Raw genomic sequence first — 19,230 nt, forward strand, 5'->3', positions numbered from 1 at the left:
TGCAGTTATGATACTTTATTTAAAATAATCATTGTTTGCAAAAAGACAATTCCAAATAATAGAAACTACTTTAATAATTTTATTTTATTCTTTGATTTCATTTAATCTCTTTATGTATATACTGAATCATTCATTATAATAACAGATAATAAATAGCAAAGACTAAGAAATTGTGGAGATCACCAACTGAATATTATTTTTTTTCCTTGAGGTGAGGGATCATAAAAGCTAGAAGACAATAGGCTTCATCATAGCCATGTCTCAATTATCTCAAAGTATAGGGAACAAGGACAACCTTAAAAAAAAAAAAATGACCTCAAACATAATCTTCTAAGCACCAGTACTCTGTCCTCACTCCTTTTTCTATTCTCTACAACATTCACTATCTTGATTTACACATAGTAGATAATCAATGAATATTATCAATGAGACAGATACTAACCACACAAAGAATTTCATTTTTCTATTCTATCACATCTTGAACAAGTAATGATTAAGTCATTAAAGTCAGAGTCCAGGAAAGCCAGGTTTGAATCGTGACTCTGCCAATTTCTTAGCTGTGTAACTCTGATCAATTCCTTTAACCTGTCTCTGTTTTCTCAGATAATAAAATGGAGATGGCATATTGTGAATATCTATTATGTACCTACTTAGCCTGATTCTACATGTACTTGGAAAGGTATAGATATCTTAATTTCAATGTAAAAAATTCATTCTTTTTGAAAAGCATTTTATTCAAGATGAATGCTATCTATTGCAGTAGTTAAAAATGCCAAGTGTCTGTAATTTATTAAATGCAGGGAAATTGTATGGTCATAGTGCTTCACACATATAAGGGCCGTTTAGAATGTGGTTTGATAACCAATCTCATGATTCTTCAGTGAAATCTGACTAATTTTTACAGGGCACTATTTGATATGCTTGAATATATAATTATGAAAAGCTGAATCACCTTATGGAAATGAAATGATTTGTCTCAGAGGATAGCAAACTCAAAATGGCACTTTTATCTAACAACTACCACCACTTGGAACTAAAGTAGTTTTCACTTCTGGGTGAATATAATAGAAAATCAGCAGCCACCAAGGAAATCAGTATAATTTTTATATTAAAATATATCAAATATATCAAAAGAAACACAAATTATTTGTATAATAAAATTAGAATAAACTTCCAAAGACTTCAAGTAAGACTAAATTCTTGTCCAGAATAATTGAAATAGAATCTAGATTTACAATTGTTTTTAGAAAATATTTCTTTTTATTATATTCTATTTCCTTACTCTAATAATAAAATACTTTCTATATGTTTTCTCAAAATTTTATAGATATATTACACTTATTTCAAAGCAGGCTTTAAATAAAATTTGAGAAATAAAAAAAATAAAAAAGACATATATGCAGAAGAAAATTAGTTGCTTCTTTGGGAAAATCTTTAAGGAAATAAAGTGGTTTGATTCAAATAGATAGTTTTCCATGAGAAACTTAAGAAAACAGGTGATACATATGCAATGATATATGTATATATATATATGTTTATATATATACTAAAGCTACACTAGGAGTGGTTTAATTATTATTGGTTGTTGACCTTGTTGTAATTGTTGTTTTAAGTTAAGAAAGAAAATAAAAATCAATAACATTTATAGTTATGAGGGGGGGAAATGGTAGAATATAGTAAAATCCTATAGATGGTGTGAAAAGGATGAAAAAAAAACAGGGTTATTTTAGGGTTTATAAACATCTCCAATATCTCAAGAAACTATGATTTCATTGTTTTGAGTTTCCCCTTTAATTCTACTTATTAAAACTTTTCTTCCATCTAGTAGAGTGTCTTTTAGAATTGCCATAACTAAATATTTATCACAATGTAATCAATGCCAGCAAATCTGTATTTTAGAGTTCATTATACCGTGTATTCATTAACAAAGCAGATTGCTCTTCTAGGGATCCACCAACACAATTACAGAATAGTTTATCTTTATAAAACTATGAAGGCCTTTTCCTTGCATTAATAACAATACTGACACAAACTTATTCGTGTGCATTTACTTGACCTGGATATATAAGTCACTGACAATTTTGTGTAATTATATACGACATCATTTTTGCTAATGATAAGGAAATTATTAACATACATCATTACCATTGTAGATAGTCACTTCTTGATTTACAATGTTTTCTAATTTAAAATTTATAGAAAAGCTAGTTCTCAAATTCTGATCCATATACACCCATGTTAATGAATTAAGTCAGGGAAAAGTTATTATTTATTCATTTTCTATTCCCTGCAGGGACTGAACATTATAAAAGTATCATTATGGGATATGAAAGATACTATAAAATTTGAGGTTCTTAATATGTTTCATTCTGAAAAACCTCAGATGTTAAGATGAATTTTCTTAATATGTCAAGAAGACAAGTGTAACTATTTGTTGCTAATGCCATTTTTAGACCAGATTTAGAAGGTGACTTGTAGAATTCTAAATCAATATACTTATATTGCATTTAATTTATACTTTAACATATTTAACATGTATTGGTCAACATGCCATAGGGGGAAGGGAATGGGGAGAAGAAGGGGAAAAATTGGAATAAAAGGTTTGGCAATTGTCAATGTTGTAAAATTACACATGCATATAACTTGTAAATAAAAAGCTATAATAAAAAAAAGAAAGAAAAAGAATTCTAAATCAATACATTCATAGATAATCAACATTCCACTCTTAATCTTAACTCAACAGGACTGTCAATCACCCACAAGGATGTAATGAATTATTGAGGTTTACAAATGATTCCTAAATGAAACCATAAAAGCCATACATTATCTCTAATCCTAAGAACCAAATCTTTCCATATAGAAAAGGTTTTAATATTCTCATATCATTTGGTTGATGATTTCATAATTTTATTAAAAGAAGTAGATGGTAAGAGAACACTTAATTGTTAGTAGTATAGTAAAATCTCCCTTTTAGGATATGAACATTGCACTAATAGTTGAACTGAAGGGGGAAGGGACTTGGAAAATTAGAAACACTGCAGGGCTCAGGAAAACCGCAGATTAATGTTTACAAAGTCAAAAAAAGAAATTTTCAAATTATAAATTGGTAAATTTCATTCCATGACAAAATTCCCAAATGAATGCACAATATCTGAATATATAGAAAAGAAACCAGTAACACTGAAAAATTCACATAGATTCATAGAAAAGTTATATATAAAGCTGATTTTCTTTTTGGACAGGGTCTTTTTTCTTTTTGGACAAAAATCAGGAAAATAGTTTATATAATGGTATATCTGAATTTTGGTGGTGTAGTTGGCAGTATATAATTGATAATATTCTAAAGAAGACAAAGTAGTTAAACTGTGAGAACAGGCAAGTAAAAAAAAAAAAACAAGCCAACTATTGGTTATCACAGTTGTATTATTGAAAACATCAAATGCTCCCCAAATATTATTAAAACAAGAGAAGAATAAGAGTTTGGTTGTTTTTAAGGTTCCTATTAACCTGAACTTATGGTTCAGACACTACCCAAGTAGGGGAAGAAGGATTTTCAGAGGCAGTGAAATAAATTCAGAGGTATGTATGCTGGTCCCACTTGAGGAAGTTTTAACCTAATTTTAGGGACTGATGAATAGCTGATGTACTCAACTTCTGTATAATTCCAGGGTCTTGGAGAATTATATTAGCTATGGCTTCTCAGTGATGTTATGAATACAATTCTGGAGGGAACCTATCCTAGAGTCTGACATCCAAGCTAAAAACAAATCCCTCTGACAATGAGAAAATGGGAGATTTTACAGCAAATAACTGATTCAATAAATGGAGGATCTCCCAGACTAGATGGTTTGGGGAGGAGTTTAATGGGAATAGTTTGGTAAGTGATTTATAGGCATCAATGGGGCTAATGTTTAGGCTTATAATAGCTCAGGAAGCATGAATTCCATTACTGGTTGATGTATCTTTCACAAGCCTGGATTATAGGGGGAAATTATCCCACCCTTTCCCCAAGACCCAGTTTTAGAAATTAGAGACTTAAATCAGGATAACTCAAGGAAAGGCACTATCAGTATTTTATGATGTTTGTTGTGCCACAGTTCCCTTTTATTGCCCTGCCTCATTTTCCCTAATTGTCCTGTCTCTCTTTCCCTGAACTGTTCTGCCTCACATTCCCTGAACTATTTTACCTCAGTTTCCCTGAATTGTTCTGCTCCAGTTCCTTGAATTGTTCTGCCTCAATCCCCCTGGTTGCGACTCTGCCCCCTCCTGATCATTAGGATTGTGATAACTGAGAGCTGGCTACTCTAAGATTATAACCTGTAAAAATTTAATCCAGATAAGGAGAAAGACCTCCTATTTTAAACTTCACTACTGGATATTTTGAGACATCAGTCCTGGGGTCAGTATTCCCCCAGAACAATCTCTCCCTCTCAAATAAAATATTAAAAACTCTCTAATCTCTTCCTTGCCTCAGTTTCTTCAGCATTACAAGTTTCTACCACATAATTCCACCTAACATGATTAATTGCTTTCCCCAAAAAACACCATTTCAGATGAAATAAGTATTGTACATGTTTAGCACTCTCTTCCACCTTGGGGAATAACAAACTGGAAAAGATAGGATTTTGTGGCTGAATCAAAAGGAAGAAACAGAATCCTCTGAAATTTTGGAAATGGGAAGAGAAGAGGCTCTAATTTGTATAGTCAAAGGAATATTAGATGTGAACCTGGGTTCAAATCCCAGCACTACAATGTGAGATATATGTAATCTTGAATAAGTCATATCATATATCTGGGACTCAGAGTTCAACCAATACAATAAGGAAGTTACTCACTAGATAAAATCTAAGTTCTAATGTGTTGTGCCACAGTTCTCTTTTATTTTTCTGACTCAGTTTCTCTAATTATCCTGACTCAGTTTCCCTAAATTGTCCTGCCTCGGTTTCTAATTGTCCTGCTCAATTCTGCAAAATCAGCCCTTCCTCTTAATCATCAGAATATTTGCTAAGGATAAAAGACCTTCTATCTTAGATATCATGACCCCAGCCCTTCCCTACTTACCAGAATGCTTTCCCCCATCCTATCAGAACTAGATCCATAGTCCTGTTCCCGCTGTCAGCACTCTGATTCTGCCCCTGCCTCTGTCTACCCCCTGTATCCAAGCCACAAGTATATATATGTCATTGAGAACTCACATTGCTGGATTCTTGGAGACAATAGTTTCATTCAGCCCTGGGACCAAACCATGGATCCATTTGCTCCCAGTAAATCTCTCTCTTTCAAATAAAATACTAAATAATCTCTAATCTCTATTTTACCTCAGTTTCTCCGGCATTACAGATTTAACTTTAATTTCTGTTGTTTCATTTCATTTTATCTTATTTTATTTTTGTCTCTCACAGGACCATTTTCTAGTTTAAGATTTGAGTCCAGATTATGAATTTAACTTAGACTCACACATTGATATCAGTTTTTAAAAATCAATCTAAAAAATTATCCACAACTGTGAGTATAATCCTCTCCCTATAGGAAATAAAATTATACTGGGATTTAACACATGAACAAGACTGATACAAGCTGTTGGCTAGGAGTTTAGAAGCCAAATTCCCTCAGTCTCTTCCTTCTTAACAGAAATAAGGCAATCAACCAGATAGTGATTTTAAGCAAAATATTTAGTGAAAGCTTTTTTTTTTTTTTTTTTTTCTATTCCCCTTTCTTTGATTTTCCCTATATTCCATATCTACCTGCATGGATACATACATATATACATACATGCATATATACATTTTTCTTGATCTTTATTCAGCCACTAAAGTGATTTTTCTAAAGTGCATATCCAAGCATGTCACCCCTACTCAATAAACTCCAGTGGCTCCCTATTGTCTCTGGGATCAAATATAAAATGCTCAATTTATTATTCAAAACAAGGTCTTTTTTAATCTAACCCCTTCCTCTCACCTTTTTATGTTTTTACTTCCTGACAGATACTCTTCAGTGCAAGGATACTGGGATCCTAGCAGTTTCATGAATAAGGCATTCCATCTCTCTACTTCAGGAATTTTCTACAGATGTTGGAGCACACTCCATACTCCACTTCACTTACTAACATTCCTAGTTTCCTTTAAGTGCCAGATAAAGTCCTTTATTTCTTTTATTTTTTTTAACTAGAAGTCTTCTATAACCTCTCTTAATTCTTGTTAATTACTTCCTTTTTATCCTATAGATAGCTTGTTTTGCATATGTATAGCATGTTGTCTCACCCTAGAGAATATAAATTCCTTGAGGGCAGGGATTGTCTTCTGTCTCATTTTGTATCTCCAGCAGTTAGCATAGTAGCCACAGTACACAGCAAGTGATTAATAAATATTTACAAATTGAATTTCTTCAATAACTACTTGTATCCTAGTGCCTAGCAAAATACAGATGAAAATGTCTAATTTGTGTAGACTTTGCCTGGATATGAAATTCCATACAACTGATAGATAATTCAAACGAAGTTACATTTTAACTCATTATCCAAAATTCCATTAAAATACCACTTACTCCCATAAATACCAAATAAGAGTTGAAATTAACTATTTAAATAATATGACAATATTTAATGAGAGTAAATAATGACTAATTTTGTGATTGAAATAGTTAACATTTATATATGGCATTTCATAATTTGAGAAATTAGCATCTCTCTCTATTATCTATTTTGTTTTCCCCTTCAGGACATTACCAAATGGGTTAGGTATTATGTTTTTTGTGCTATACTTAGCAATGGAAAAAAAAAAAGTTTGTCTCATTTGTGGAATTGCTATTAAATCATCCTCCATTCTTTCTCATATAACAATGTTTACTAAATACTCATCAGGATGGGGAAGGCAGCAAATATCATTTTCAACTGTCAATACCTCCACCTTACATTTTCTTCCATTCTCCTTGTATACAAAATCATAGATTTAAAACTGAAAGGAATGTTTGAAGTGATCTAATTTGACCCCATCATTTTACAGATGAGCTACCTAAAGTAAAGAGAGCTTCAGTCCCTTATGCAAGATCTCACCAAACTGATGACAGCAGGATTTGAAATCAAATTACCTGACTACAAATATAGTGCTATTTTTATAGTATGACACTTTTTAAAAGAAAAATCTATCCTATCAGTACAAATGTTAGCCATGTAGATTGCAAACTCCCATCTTTAGGGGATGTATGTGGGGGGTGAGTGGCATGGATATGTCTGCTTTAATGCTATATTAGTCATTTTAACAGATACTATAATTATGAAAATCTTCACTAAAATCCTATTCATTTTTCCTTGTGGCCTTGAGGCATCTTCAGGGCTGTACTAATTAGAACAAGCTTTGCAGACCCAAAAAACAATGTCTTGTAGCACTGAATTTAACACTAGATTATGTCCATCATCTCAGAAGCAGGCTAGCTAAATCTAGAAAGACAATATGATGAAATTATCTTACAGGAGATGATAATGAATGATGTGTGTGTGTGTGTGTGTGTATATATATATATATATATATATATATAACTGCACATGCACATGTGTGAGATGAAATTCATGAAAAACCTATGGTCTGGATAGGAATAATAAATATCTACCTACCTTTGTGTAAGTGTTTTAAAGTCCGTAAAATGTTTTCTTATGAGACTCTTGTATAATAGGCAGTACAAATATTGTTTTCCTTATTCTACAAATGAGGAAACTGAGGTTCCAAATATTTATTGACTTTTTTATGATACACCTAATCATGAGTCAGAACTGGAATATGTCTCCTGATAGTATTTTTTCTACGACACCACGCCACCGGACATTGTACTTTTTCATTGACATGTCCTTGGTGGGTTTGCTCATAGTGACACAATTACTTCCAGTATTGAAATATACACAACCAATCTTCATCAGTAGGCATTGTAGATACATTTCTGGGAGTTTGCGATGGAAAGTAGCTTTCAGATGCCACTATTACCCAAGTGTTAAGTGCTACAAGTTTGTAACCTCAAAGTCATCTTGAATTCTTCCACCACCCAAATTGATATATTCTTCCTATATGATGTTTTTTGAATGTGTTCTTAATCTCACTGTTATTTTTAGTTAGTCTGTTAACACCTCAGAATTGAACTAGAGAGTAGACTTCTAACTGCTTCCCCAATTTTGATAACAATAAACACTATTTTATTGACTATTTCACAATCTAATTCCAACCTATCTTTCCTTACTAAATTCATACTACACTCTCCTCACATTCTCATCATAGCATATTATTCATGTAACATAGTGCCTCACAATGAGTAGATGTTTAAAATACATGTTACTTCATTTTGAATAAAAAATCAAAATGTTTAGACAATTGGGTTCCTAGACATTTAAATATTTTAAAACAAATATTTATCTTATGTGCTATATTTGTTACTCAAATTTAAATAATATGAAAAATAATTAATATCAAAATTTTAATGAATCTAATCAATAATCCTATGATTAAGCATATTGTTCAATCTTTAATATGTTAATATGTTTAATAATTTTACAAAATTATAAACAAATATTTAGTTATCTAGGAATTATATATATCCTATATGTATATCATAGATATAGTATATAATGTAATATATATCTCTCTTGTTGCAATCACACACACATACACACACACATACATGCCTTCCTCTTACCTGAGATAGTTCATTACTGTCTACAAGCCCATTGTTGTCAGAGTCAAAATATTTAAACATTTGATCCACCAGCAGCTTCTTCCGAACTATTTCATCTTCAGATGGGTTTTCATTTTCTTGTGTAACATACTTCTGATTTTGTAGATCCAAGAACCTATTTTTCATCTTGCTGAATTCAGTAGCTTTGCACTTGTCCCCTGTGAACAAATTTTTTAAAAATTATCAAATGAATGATTTTTGAGATGACATAAAAATAGTGCAAAATAGAAAACAGGTGGTTTTGACTATCAAATTTGGTTCAATAAATCTATTAAATACATATAATGAACAATTTATATAATATAAAGGCATTATGGCATCTTATCTGACTTTATGAAACTGAGCAAGTAATCCTTTACTCTCAAAACACAATTGGTCCAAATATTTTCTACATCATATATTTCCTTGATATCTTTTAAACCATCTTTGGCATTCATTTTGTCATTGGCCATACCATTTGCTATATTTAAGCTCATGAACCTTTCCTTGGGGGATTATGGTATTCCGTGATTCATAAGCATAAAATTTTCCAAAAATAAAAATTGTATCATTTGTATATACTGTTTTATATTTGTTCCTTTTTCATATATTTAACTTTGGTCTCAATAACAAGATGCTAATCACTTAGAGGACAGAATACATATGTTGTGCAGGTTTCTCTGTTTCTCATAGAAACAAAGTATTGGGCAAAGTATTTCAATAAATACATGATTAATTAAAAATCCATCTAATTTACTAAATAACTGATGGGAATGCCTATAGTTTGAGAGTCTTCATTCAAAGGTCATTCAGGTTAAAGGAAATCAAATGCGCATACATATATTAGCATTGCTGGGCCATCTCTATAAACATCTCATTAAAATGAAACAAGTATAAAGCTGATAGTAAATATGACAGAAAAAGATACATTATGCAAAGATTATAAATTCATAATAGAGGGAGACATCAAAGTTAGGAATTTTTTAATATCATAAACATTTATCAACTTAGAATAACAATTGTCTTTAAAGAAGTAATTCTTCATGTGGTTATTCATAGTTGGCAAATGTCTTAAAAACTCTTTAGCCACTTATGCTTGAGGGAATTCCTCCCATATATTTATATATAGGAAAATAGAACCGAAACAAAAAAATAAAAAAATAAAAAAACCCAAATCACTGATTCCCTTTCTATTCTGGTTTCATGTTCTTCCTTGTATCAAATCTAATTTTAAAAAAATCTCCATTTTATTTTTATATATTATTTATTTGTTGAAGCATTAATACCTAGTTCATAGAAGCAAAATGTTATTTATATCTCATTTTTCCTATTTCTATTTTGTGGTATAATCTTTTATATTCAGATAATATATACATTTGGAGAGCAGTTTGATCTCTTCATTTTATAGATGAGAGTTTAAATGACTCTCCCAAAGTTACAGAGTTAAAAATTGGGAAAGCCAGAGTCCTCTGAGTCCAAATCTAATATCCACAATTCCTGGCACATAGTAAGCACTTAAAATGAAATTCAATTCATTTTTAAGAAGTTGCGTTTTATCTAATCTCTACTGTGATTTCAATACTACCTGTAATTTCAGCACTGGTAATTACTTAGGTTAGATGAAAAATACCCTTGATTCTTGATCTATTCTTTTTAAACCACCACTCCCTCAGACAAAAATAAAAAAAAGCATGAATTCTAAAGTGCTATAATAATGTCCCCAATGAATTGGTTGTTTAAAATTAAAGAGCCATTTAAGTGTGTTAGTCTGATCACTGGACTAATTGAGTTGTATAAGTTGTTTTGCAGTGAAATCTTATTTATTGTAAAAGTATAGTCCCATTTTCAGAGAATCATTATGTCCTATCTGAAATACTGTCTGTGAAATCTTATGCAAATCACTGAACAATTCAGTGTCCAAGGTAATTCTCCAACTTCAAAATGGAGGTAGTTTTTTAAAATATATTTTGTTCTGATCTTATCTATTTTGCATCAGTGAGCTGAATTTACTAATTATAGCCATCAGTGTTTTCTGTTTTGAACTTTTATAATCTTATTTCAAATTTAGATTATCTATATGTAGAATCTCCCTTCCACTTCCAACCTGCCAAATAACTCACTTTTTTACATTTACTATCAAACTCTACAAGTCATTAAATAGTTGGAGGCACTTTCTAGAAAGGCTATGGGTTAAAAAGACTTTCATAGCTATTTACTTCTAAATGCAAACACTCAGCTTTCTAATTATTCGTGAATTTGAAGCTTGTTGACACAGCCAGCTAATAAAGTTATTAAGTAAAGATGATTATCGGCCTAAATATATATTAGACGGAATTTGAAGGCTTTAGCTCTTTGTTAAGCTGTGCGTCCCATAAACTATATCCAACACATAAGAATTTTTATCATGCTTTCATACTGACAGGGATAGTTCAGAAGACAGCTGTAATTTATCTGCTTTAGCATTTAATAATTCTAAAAGGAATTCTATAATTCTAACTTTAAATATGAGATCTATAGTTTATGATAACTTTATCCTATTCTATGGAGAAGTGTTAATATTGAGGCTGTGATTTGTTTGGTTATAGATTGTAGAAACACCTGACAATGAAAACTTGCCTCACCAAATAATTGGAGAGAAATGTGAATCAAAATGCCTGATGTTTCATCTGTATCCAAACATACCAGTTAAGATTTTTTTAAAATAGCAAGAAGACATTGTTGGAAGTATTTCAAGAAGTCATACACATTGTACATTACTGGTGGAGCTATAAATTGTCCCAACTCCTCTAGAAATTAATTTCAATTATACTTTTTAAAAAAAGTGATTAAATACTATTTTATTCAAAAATCCCATGCAGAAGAATATATCTCAAAAAAGACTATTACAGAAATGTCTCATATACATACATATGTAAATATGTAGATAGATATATATAGTTATAGATTTATTGTAGTGTTTTGCGGGGGTAATAAAGCACTGAAACAAAGTAGATAGTCATTTATTGGAGAATGGCTAAACAAATTGCGATACATCTATGTAATGTAATATTACTATGCTGTCAGAAACAATAAGATAGGAATTCATGTCCTGAGTGGATAGCTTGGGGAAAGGCAATTATTTCCTCTAGTAAATATAATTTGTTACACGTAAAACTTAATTTCTTTCTTTCTTTTATTATTTTCTCCAAATAATGAATATTCAGAAGTACAAACAGAATTTAGGTAAAATCAGAATATTTGCTCAATTTAAATATAGAATTACTGGAATCAGTACAAAAGGAAAAAAAAGGGTGTTCTCAAATTTATGAAGATCTGAATATTTTGGTGTTTTGGTGGTAGGCATTGATTTGGGGCGTTTACTTTTTTTTTTTTTTTTTGCAGTCGGCAGTGTTTGTCACTGTTTTGTTGTTTTTCACCATGCCTGTAGCGAAGTCACTATGCTAGTCATAAAAGAAACCAATCAAATAAATAATCAAATTTCTACAATTTTAAAATACAAAAATTGTTTAAATATTTGTGAATATCTATTATAATTTGTAGTAAGCTATCAAAGTATTAGGAAACAGTAGGAGTGTCCTTAAGAATTTTAGAACTTCCAGCAAAAGTGGTTGGGTAGAGGGACCTTAATTTTCTTGTCCATCTCTAGAGTGAACTAAGTACTAAAGGAATTATACATGAAAATGATGGGGGAATAGGAAATGAGGATTTTAGATGAGGCATTAGGAGTAGGGATAAAGAATACTCTGAGCCACATGTAAAATTTAATGAGATTGCTGAGAAAGTGATCAGTAGAGTCCAGAGATTTGAAAAACAAAGATGTAGACAGAATAGATCTAATTTTAAAGGAGCAGAGGTAATTGCTGGCTAGTGATAACAGAGAGAAGGTCTATTAATAACTTTGGGTATATGAAGTGTATCAACTCCTCTGAAGTATCTGATGGTTCGACATGATATTTCTCATTTGGTAGTTTTAGAAAACAACAACAGTAAAAAAAAAAAAAAAAAAAAAAAAAAAAAAAAAACAAAAAATAGGATAGGTTTCATTGAGAATGAGAAAGTGGAAGGAATGTGAGGAGAGATCTATCAATGATCAGGTAAGGATAGATTTAAACCTAGGAGGCACCTTTCATTTTATAAATCAGGGAACTTAGTCCCAGAAAGAAAAAGTGATTCAAGGTCAAAAATTTGTTTAACACATATATTATGTGCATTCCAGATATTTAACCAGGCATTATGCATAGTGCTGAAGGAAGAAAAGCAAATAAACAAACAAAAATCAAATAAACAGAATTACTATTTTCAAGGAGCTTAGTCTCCTTAAGAAGCAAGCATTCAAACAGGTATGTACAAATAAGATATAGTCAGAATTTAATGAACATTTTTAACAAAGTAAATGAATGAAGGAGAATTTGGAAAGGCTTCTTGTAGAAGGTGATATTGTAGCTGGTCTTGATGGTAGTCAGAAAAATCACAAATTAGAATGGAAGTCCACTATATGAATAAAATTCTCTGCATCCTAATTAGATATCTTTTCATTGCACCACAACAGAAAAGAGGTCTAAAGAAGAAAGTGAAAATAGAGAAGGCAGACAGTTATGGATTGTGAAGCACTTGTTCTTTGGAAGGGGAAACATAGTTGTAGCATCCTTTTGCTACTTATCCCTGAATTAATTCCAGCAATCTAGCCTAATGAAGGTCTCCAGGAATAGACATGACCTTAAAGAAGAATATAACATCTGCAGATATATTATCCTCACAGATATTTTCCCAGATTGTAGAGAACTACAGATATTTCTCCAGTAATTCAATATTCCAGTGAAGTTTTAATGGGTTCCTGTTTTTATCCCACTTCTGAGTCTGATTAACTGTGGTCCCACCTAATTTGATTTTCATTATTGGAATAATTAGCATGTTACTGTTTGAATTCAAGTGGTGCTGCTAAAATGATTTGACTTTGCCCCACCACCTTGTTTTCAGGACTTACTTTCAAATAAGTTCCATCTTACTTCTGACTTCCTTATTCTCTCCACTTTTAATTTGTTCAGCTAAAAATTATCTTTGATTAATACAGATCAAGGAATATTAAAGGTTCTCCTAAACTTGTCTTTTTGATTTGTTATATTTTCCAGAAACACTGAACTCAGAATATGCAGGAGGTCCTGAATGTATCAATGATGAATCCTTTCCCAGAACCAACATTATTATTATTTGCATCTCTAACTGGACTCCTTATATGTCTTTGGGAGTCAAGATAGAAACCAGTCAGTCTTCACTATGCTGAAAAAATAATAGCTATGACCCTCGAAAAAAGGGGACCATCCTATCTTCAGAATCTAGCCATTTCCAAGGGAAAAGAATGAGACCATCTCTTTACTTCTTTCCTGGAAGAATTTCGTACTTTTCATATCTTTACAGCATGTTCCCCATCACATACCAGACCTTTTAGGTGGAGATTTCTGGTAACCTCCTTCTTTTGTCCTGCTGTTATAAAAATTCAAAACTTCTGTATGGATTGTGAATAGCTTGGGTTTCACATGCATGTCTGTTTCTCTTATAATAATCTTAGTTTTCACATTAGTCATATGAAATTATGATTGCCTGCTGATAGCTAACATAGGCTGAGTCATTTTAAAGGGTGGTGCTATAAATTAATTTTTCTAGTTTGAAGAAAAATGTTTTCTTCTTTTAATTATAAATGTGACGAGATAGTACTGGGGAAAGATAAAAATACCAGTCTTTTCTTAATATTAGCCAGTAGAAACCAGTTTTCAAACAACCTATATCATCAGACAAGACTTCAACACATATCCACTTGATATATTTCAAGGTCCTTTAAAGTAAGTGATATTTATTTAAGTAAATCATTAAACTTGTTTTCTTCTATGAAATAATTAAATGGAGGTGCTTTCTTGTTGATAAGTCACAGCAAAGGCTGAATGAATATACTGTCATGAATTCAATTTAATAAAATATTCTTGAATCTTTAAATCAACTGAAATAAAAAAAATCATTCTATAGTAAAATTGGATAATTGTAAAGTCTCCAAATCAGTTTCACATTTCCCCTAAGTTTTAATTTCAGTTAGAAAATAATAATTGTTAATTACAATGTTACTTTCACATCTTATATAGAGTCAATAAAGGTGAGAAAGGATTATAAAAACATACCATTGGAGCATAAGCACAATATATTTTATTTATTTGTTGTACATTTCAAGTATAATCTAGAGATGAAGATTCATTCTGTTGTTTGAACAGCCCAAGTCACCCATTTGGCCTTGGGCTGTTATTTATTTATTAGTCATCATAAACTACAATCCAAGTTATTAAGTTATAGAAGAGTTGTCATTTATTTGCTAGCAGAATAAGTAACCAGTATGGATAAAATGAATGGTTATTATACTAGAGTAATGAATTACAATAACTTTAAGAATTGTTACTCTGATGTTTACTAGCTGTGAGATCACAGGCAAATTATTAAGCAACTCTAAGCCATAGTTTATTGTTCCATGCAGTCCATAGAGAAAACAATAGCACCTAATTCACAGGGTTGTTATAAGGATTAAATGAAGGTATATGTAAAGTGTTTCACACATATTAAAGATTATACTTTTACATAAGCATATTTGTTTATATATGCATGCATATTACATATATGCATACACATTTTTCTATATATGTGTACACACATATGTGTGTATATGAAGTACTAGGATTACTTGTAATATATGAAAGGATTGTTTTTTACTCCAAATATACTTATTTCAGAAATTTTGTCATACTGTAATAGTTTTCTTTTAAGTAATGAAAGACCCATTAACAATTTTTGGCCTCCAGATTCCCTCCCTTTCCTCCATCTCCTAGAAAAGATGGATTAAACCTGAGGTGGGACATTTTCCCAGGGTGCAACCAAAATAGCAAAGTGAAATCAAGAAGCTACTTAAGCTCTCCCAGTTTCCCTCAAAAAACACATGAAACCAAGTCTCTGAACAGAATCTGAAGGAATGAAAACAATCTCCAGCTCAAGATAGATTAGAAGAACTTTAACAAAGGTCAGTCTCAGGGGTGTGAAAAGATTGTTCACAAAGGGCCCCTATAAATACAAGGGACACTTGTGCTCAAAACTAAAGCTCTGAACTACACAAGAAGCTTGGGACAGTGTCTCCTTTCCCCCAGGAGCAGAGCTCCACCTTAAAGGTTAAAAAAAAAAAAGAAAGAAAGAAAGAAAAAGAAAAAAGAAAAAAGAAAAAAAAAAAAAAAAGAAAAGGAAAAAATGAGCAAGAAACAGAAAATAACTTTTACCATAGAAGCGACTATGGTTACAGGGAAGACCAAAACATCAACTCAGACAAGGACAAAATGTCCACAAAGGAAGTCTCAAAGTGTTATATGAATTGGTCTCAAGTTCAAAGAAGCAAAAATCAAACCCTCAAGAATCTTATATTCTGTTAGGAGGAAGAAACACATACATATATGACTATATGTAAATATGTACAAAAGGAATGTAAGGTTAATTTATTTTGTCAGGAAATGAAGGGAAGGAATTACAAAGTGAGGGGGATTAAGAAAGGATTGACAGAGATAAACAAATTGGAACTGAACCTTGAATAAACCTGAGGATACTGAGAACTAGAATAAAGTATTATATTCCATGCAATGGTTCAAAAAATGAGGGAAAGAGTGGCTTGTATATGGAGCAGCTGATTTCTTAATGTTAATAGTAGCAGAAAAGCTGGACACACTCATCCAGGTCTTGAGGGTCAAAATTTCTGATACTAGCCATGTAATTATGGATAAGCTTCATGACAGTTTAAGTTCTAAATGAAAATTGACATTGATCAACTTACATTTTAGAGTTGTTATGTGAAAATGGCTGTATATTTAAAGTGTTATATAGATGTGAGTTTTGATTTTATCATGGTCTATGGATATAATACAAACAGAGAGATGACACAGTATATAGAGCACTAGGCCTAAAGTCAGGAGGACCTGAATTTAAATATGGCCTTAAATACTTAGGAGCTGTGTGGATCCTGGGCAGGTCACTTAGCCCTGTTTGCCTAATTTCCTTTTCTGAAAAATGAGTTGGAATAAGAAATGGCAAACTATCCCAGTATCTCTGTCAAGAAAACACCAATGAGGTCATGAAGAGTCAGACATGACTGAGACAACTGAACTACATTTACTAATAGATGTAATAAAAAGAATGCTAGACTTGGAGGCAGAATACCAAGTTTTGATTCCTGGAATGTACAATTCACGTATTGCATGACTTTCAGTAAATCACCTATTGAATTTCCCTTCCCACAATTAGAAATTAGACATAAGCATAACTATAAGATTTACTTCATGGTAATGTATTTGTGGGTAGATGGATGGGTGGTGAGTATCAAAACTTTGTGAGAATATACCATCATTTTCTTTATCATTAATACCACTATTACTATTTATTTTGTGATATGAGGTTGTATTAGATGACGCTCAGTTTCTTTCCAATTCCAAAATTTTACAACATGTGATCATAAATTAATATTCATGATTTATGTAAGCTGGCCTCATTACATACTTCACTTTATTATCAATTCTACTTAAATGCATATATTCTCAGAATTATCTCCCTAACCAAGATTAGATATGACCTAAAAATAGTTCAGTGCTATGTTGAGTTTAACAACAGTCTGAAAATATAAAAGATTTATGTTTAAATTTTAGGACAATTAAAGAATCTAAATCTATATTCCTTGTGAGTCTATTGAGAGAAAAGGCTTTAAACTGTATAAGTGGGAGTTATTGTAGCATTGCTTTTATTTTTAGTCTTCTTGGTGTCCTAAAGGCAATTGGGAAGGGATAGAGACTGTTAGAAAATATTCTCTTTCTATGTGAGAAGAGTGATAACACCAAGGGAGTTCTCCCAATTCCTTACTTTATGGTTATTTATAATGATACAAAGGTGACTATGAAGGTCAAATGCCATTCACATTAGAAAGAAATATCTTCATCATTCTATGGTACTAAGGTTAAGCTTTATTAAATTTTAGCTGAGATGAATGGGTTATTTCTAAATGTGTATTGGAAAACTTTCTTTTGGTAACTATGATATGAAACATTTTTAATGAAAACTAAATTTGTCTCTAGTAAAACTTCATTAGTATTTTTCTTCAACATTACCCTTCTGCATTTCTCAAAAAAAAAAAAAAAACTTCCTTCTCTTAAAGGAGTACTTGAAGTATTATAATTTCTTATCCTTAACAAATTAATTTGTCTCTAATATATAGCAAAAAACTTCAAATGCAAAAAATCTAATTTTTTTAAATTTTCGTTTTAAAAGCTAATATATTTTTTTTTCTTAGAATTTCATTATTCAGGCTTTTTTTCTTCCTTCTGTCCTTTTTTGTTAAGTCTAGAAAAACCAATCAGTTACTAATAGAACACTTCTACATACTTTGAGAGATTTATTTGTATATTTTTTTTTTACTTTGAAGAGGTCAAATGGTTTGATTAGTTTGCCTTAATATGCATAATGAGTAAAAAATTACAGAGACTTGCCACATTAGTATTAGATTTAAAATTTTAAATTATGGACAAGATCAAAGTATACATTACTTCAGTCAAATTACTCAAATTAAGAAACATGAAGAACTTGACCTAGAGTACATAAGCATGACAATAAGACATTATATTCTTAGATAATATATTTGTTTGGATATTATTATGTAAAAACAGATATTTGTATATTCATCTATGAATGTATACATATTAGTAAATATCGAAAAATCTGTGATTTCATCAAAGTTCTATGTTAATCACTTCTGCTGTAAGAATGCTCTCCATTCTACTAGGAATGAGTATTTTCAACACAGATTTAGATGTTAACCCATTTAAAATCTAAATCATAAGATCATAGATTTAATGCTGTTAGAGATCTTAGAAGTCATTAAGTTCCATATCCTCATTTTACAGATGAAGAAAGGAAATCCTAAAAAGATGAAGCAACTTACCTAGTGTCTAACTTACCTAATATACCACAGGCATTAGCTGAACTGAGATTTGAATTATATCTTCTGCCTCCTCAGCTCTTTCAATAGCTCTGAGGTTGGAGGTAGGAATAAAAATAAAAAGATAGAAAAAGACTTTTTCTCCAGGATCAAGGATTTAGAGTTGGAAGGGATCTCAGAGGACATGAAAAATAATAAAATCATAGGATCATGGGTATCCCTAGAGGCCATATTGTTGACCCCTTCTTCCTTTTATGTTAGGAAATTAAGGACTGGTGAGGTTAAGTGACTCATTTGTGGTCACACACAGAGTAAATAAATGGTAGAACCAGATTTCTAACTGAGTGACTTTAATTTTACATCTAGTTTTCTTTCCATTTATGCCATAGGGAGGAGTTCAAAAAGAACAAAATAATAATTGTGTTCATAAGAGCAGTGGAGAAGACCAAAGGAAGAGAGAATAGAAGAAAAAGGGATTTAGTAGGAGGAGGGGGGTGGAGAAAAAGAGAGTAGGATAAAAGCAAAAATAAGGGATGGGGGGA

At 31.3% G+C, this 19,230-nt stretch overlaps 1 protein-coding gene across 5 annotated transcripts in view; it reads right to left on the reverse strand.

Annotated features, from left to right (window-relative positions):
* The window catches only part of FSTL5 (follistatin like 5), a 933,164-nt gene that overhangs the window by 467,833 nt on the left and 446,101 nt on the right, over positions 1-19,230 (reverse strand). For all 5 annotated transcript variants that reach the window (XM_031942878.1, XM_031942877.1, XM_031942880.1 and 2 more), the window contains one exon: positions 8,677-8,873. In XM_031942878.1, coding sequence (XP_031798738.1) covers positions 8,677-8,873 — 197 coding nt within the window. The remainder of the gene's footprint in view (positions 1-8,676; positions 8,874-19,230) is intronic.

This window comes from Sarcophilus harrisii, chromosome 6 (assembly GCF_902635505.1).
Source record: "Sarcophilus harrisii chromosome 6, mSarHar1.11, whole genome shotgun sequence".
Lineage (NCBI taxonomy): Eukaryota > Metazoa > Chordata > Mammalia > Dasyuromorphia > Dasyuridae > Sarcophilus > Sarcophilus harrisii.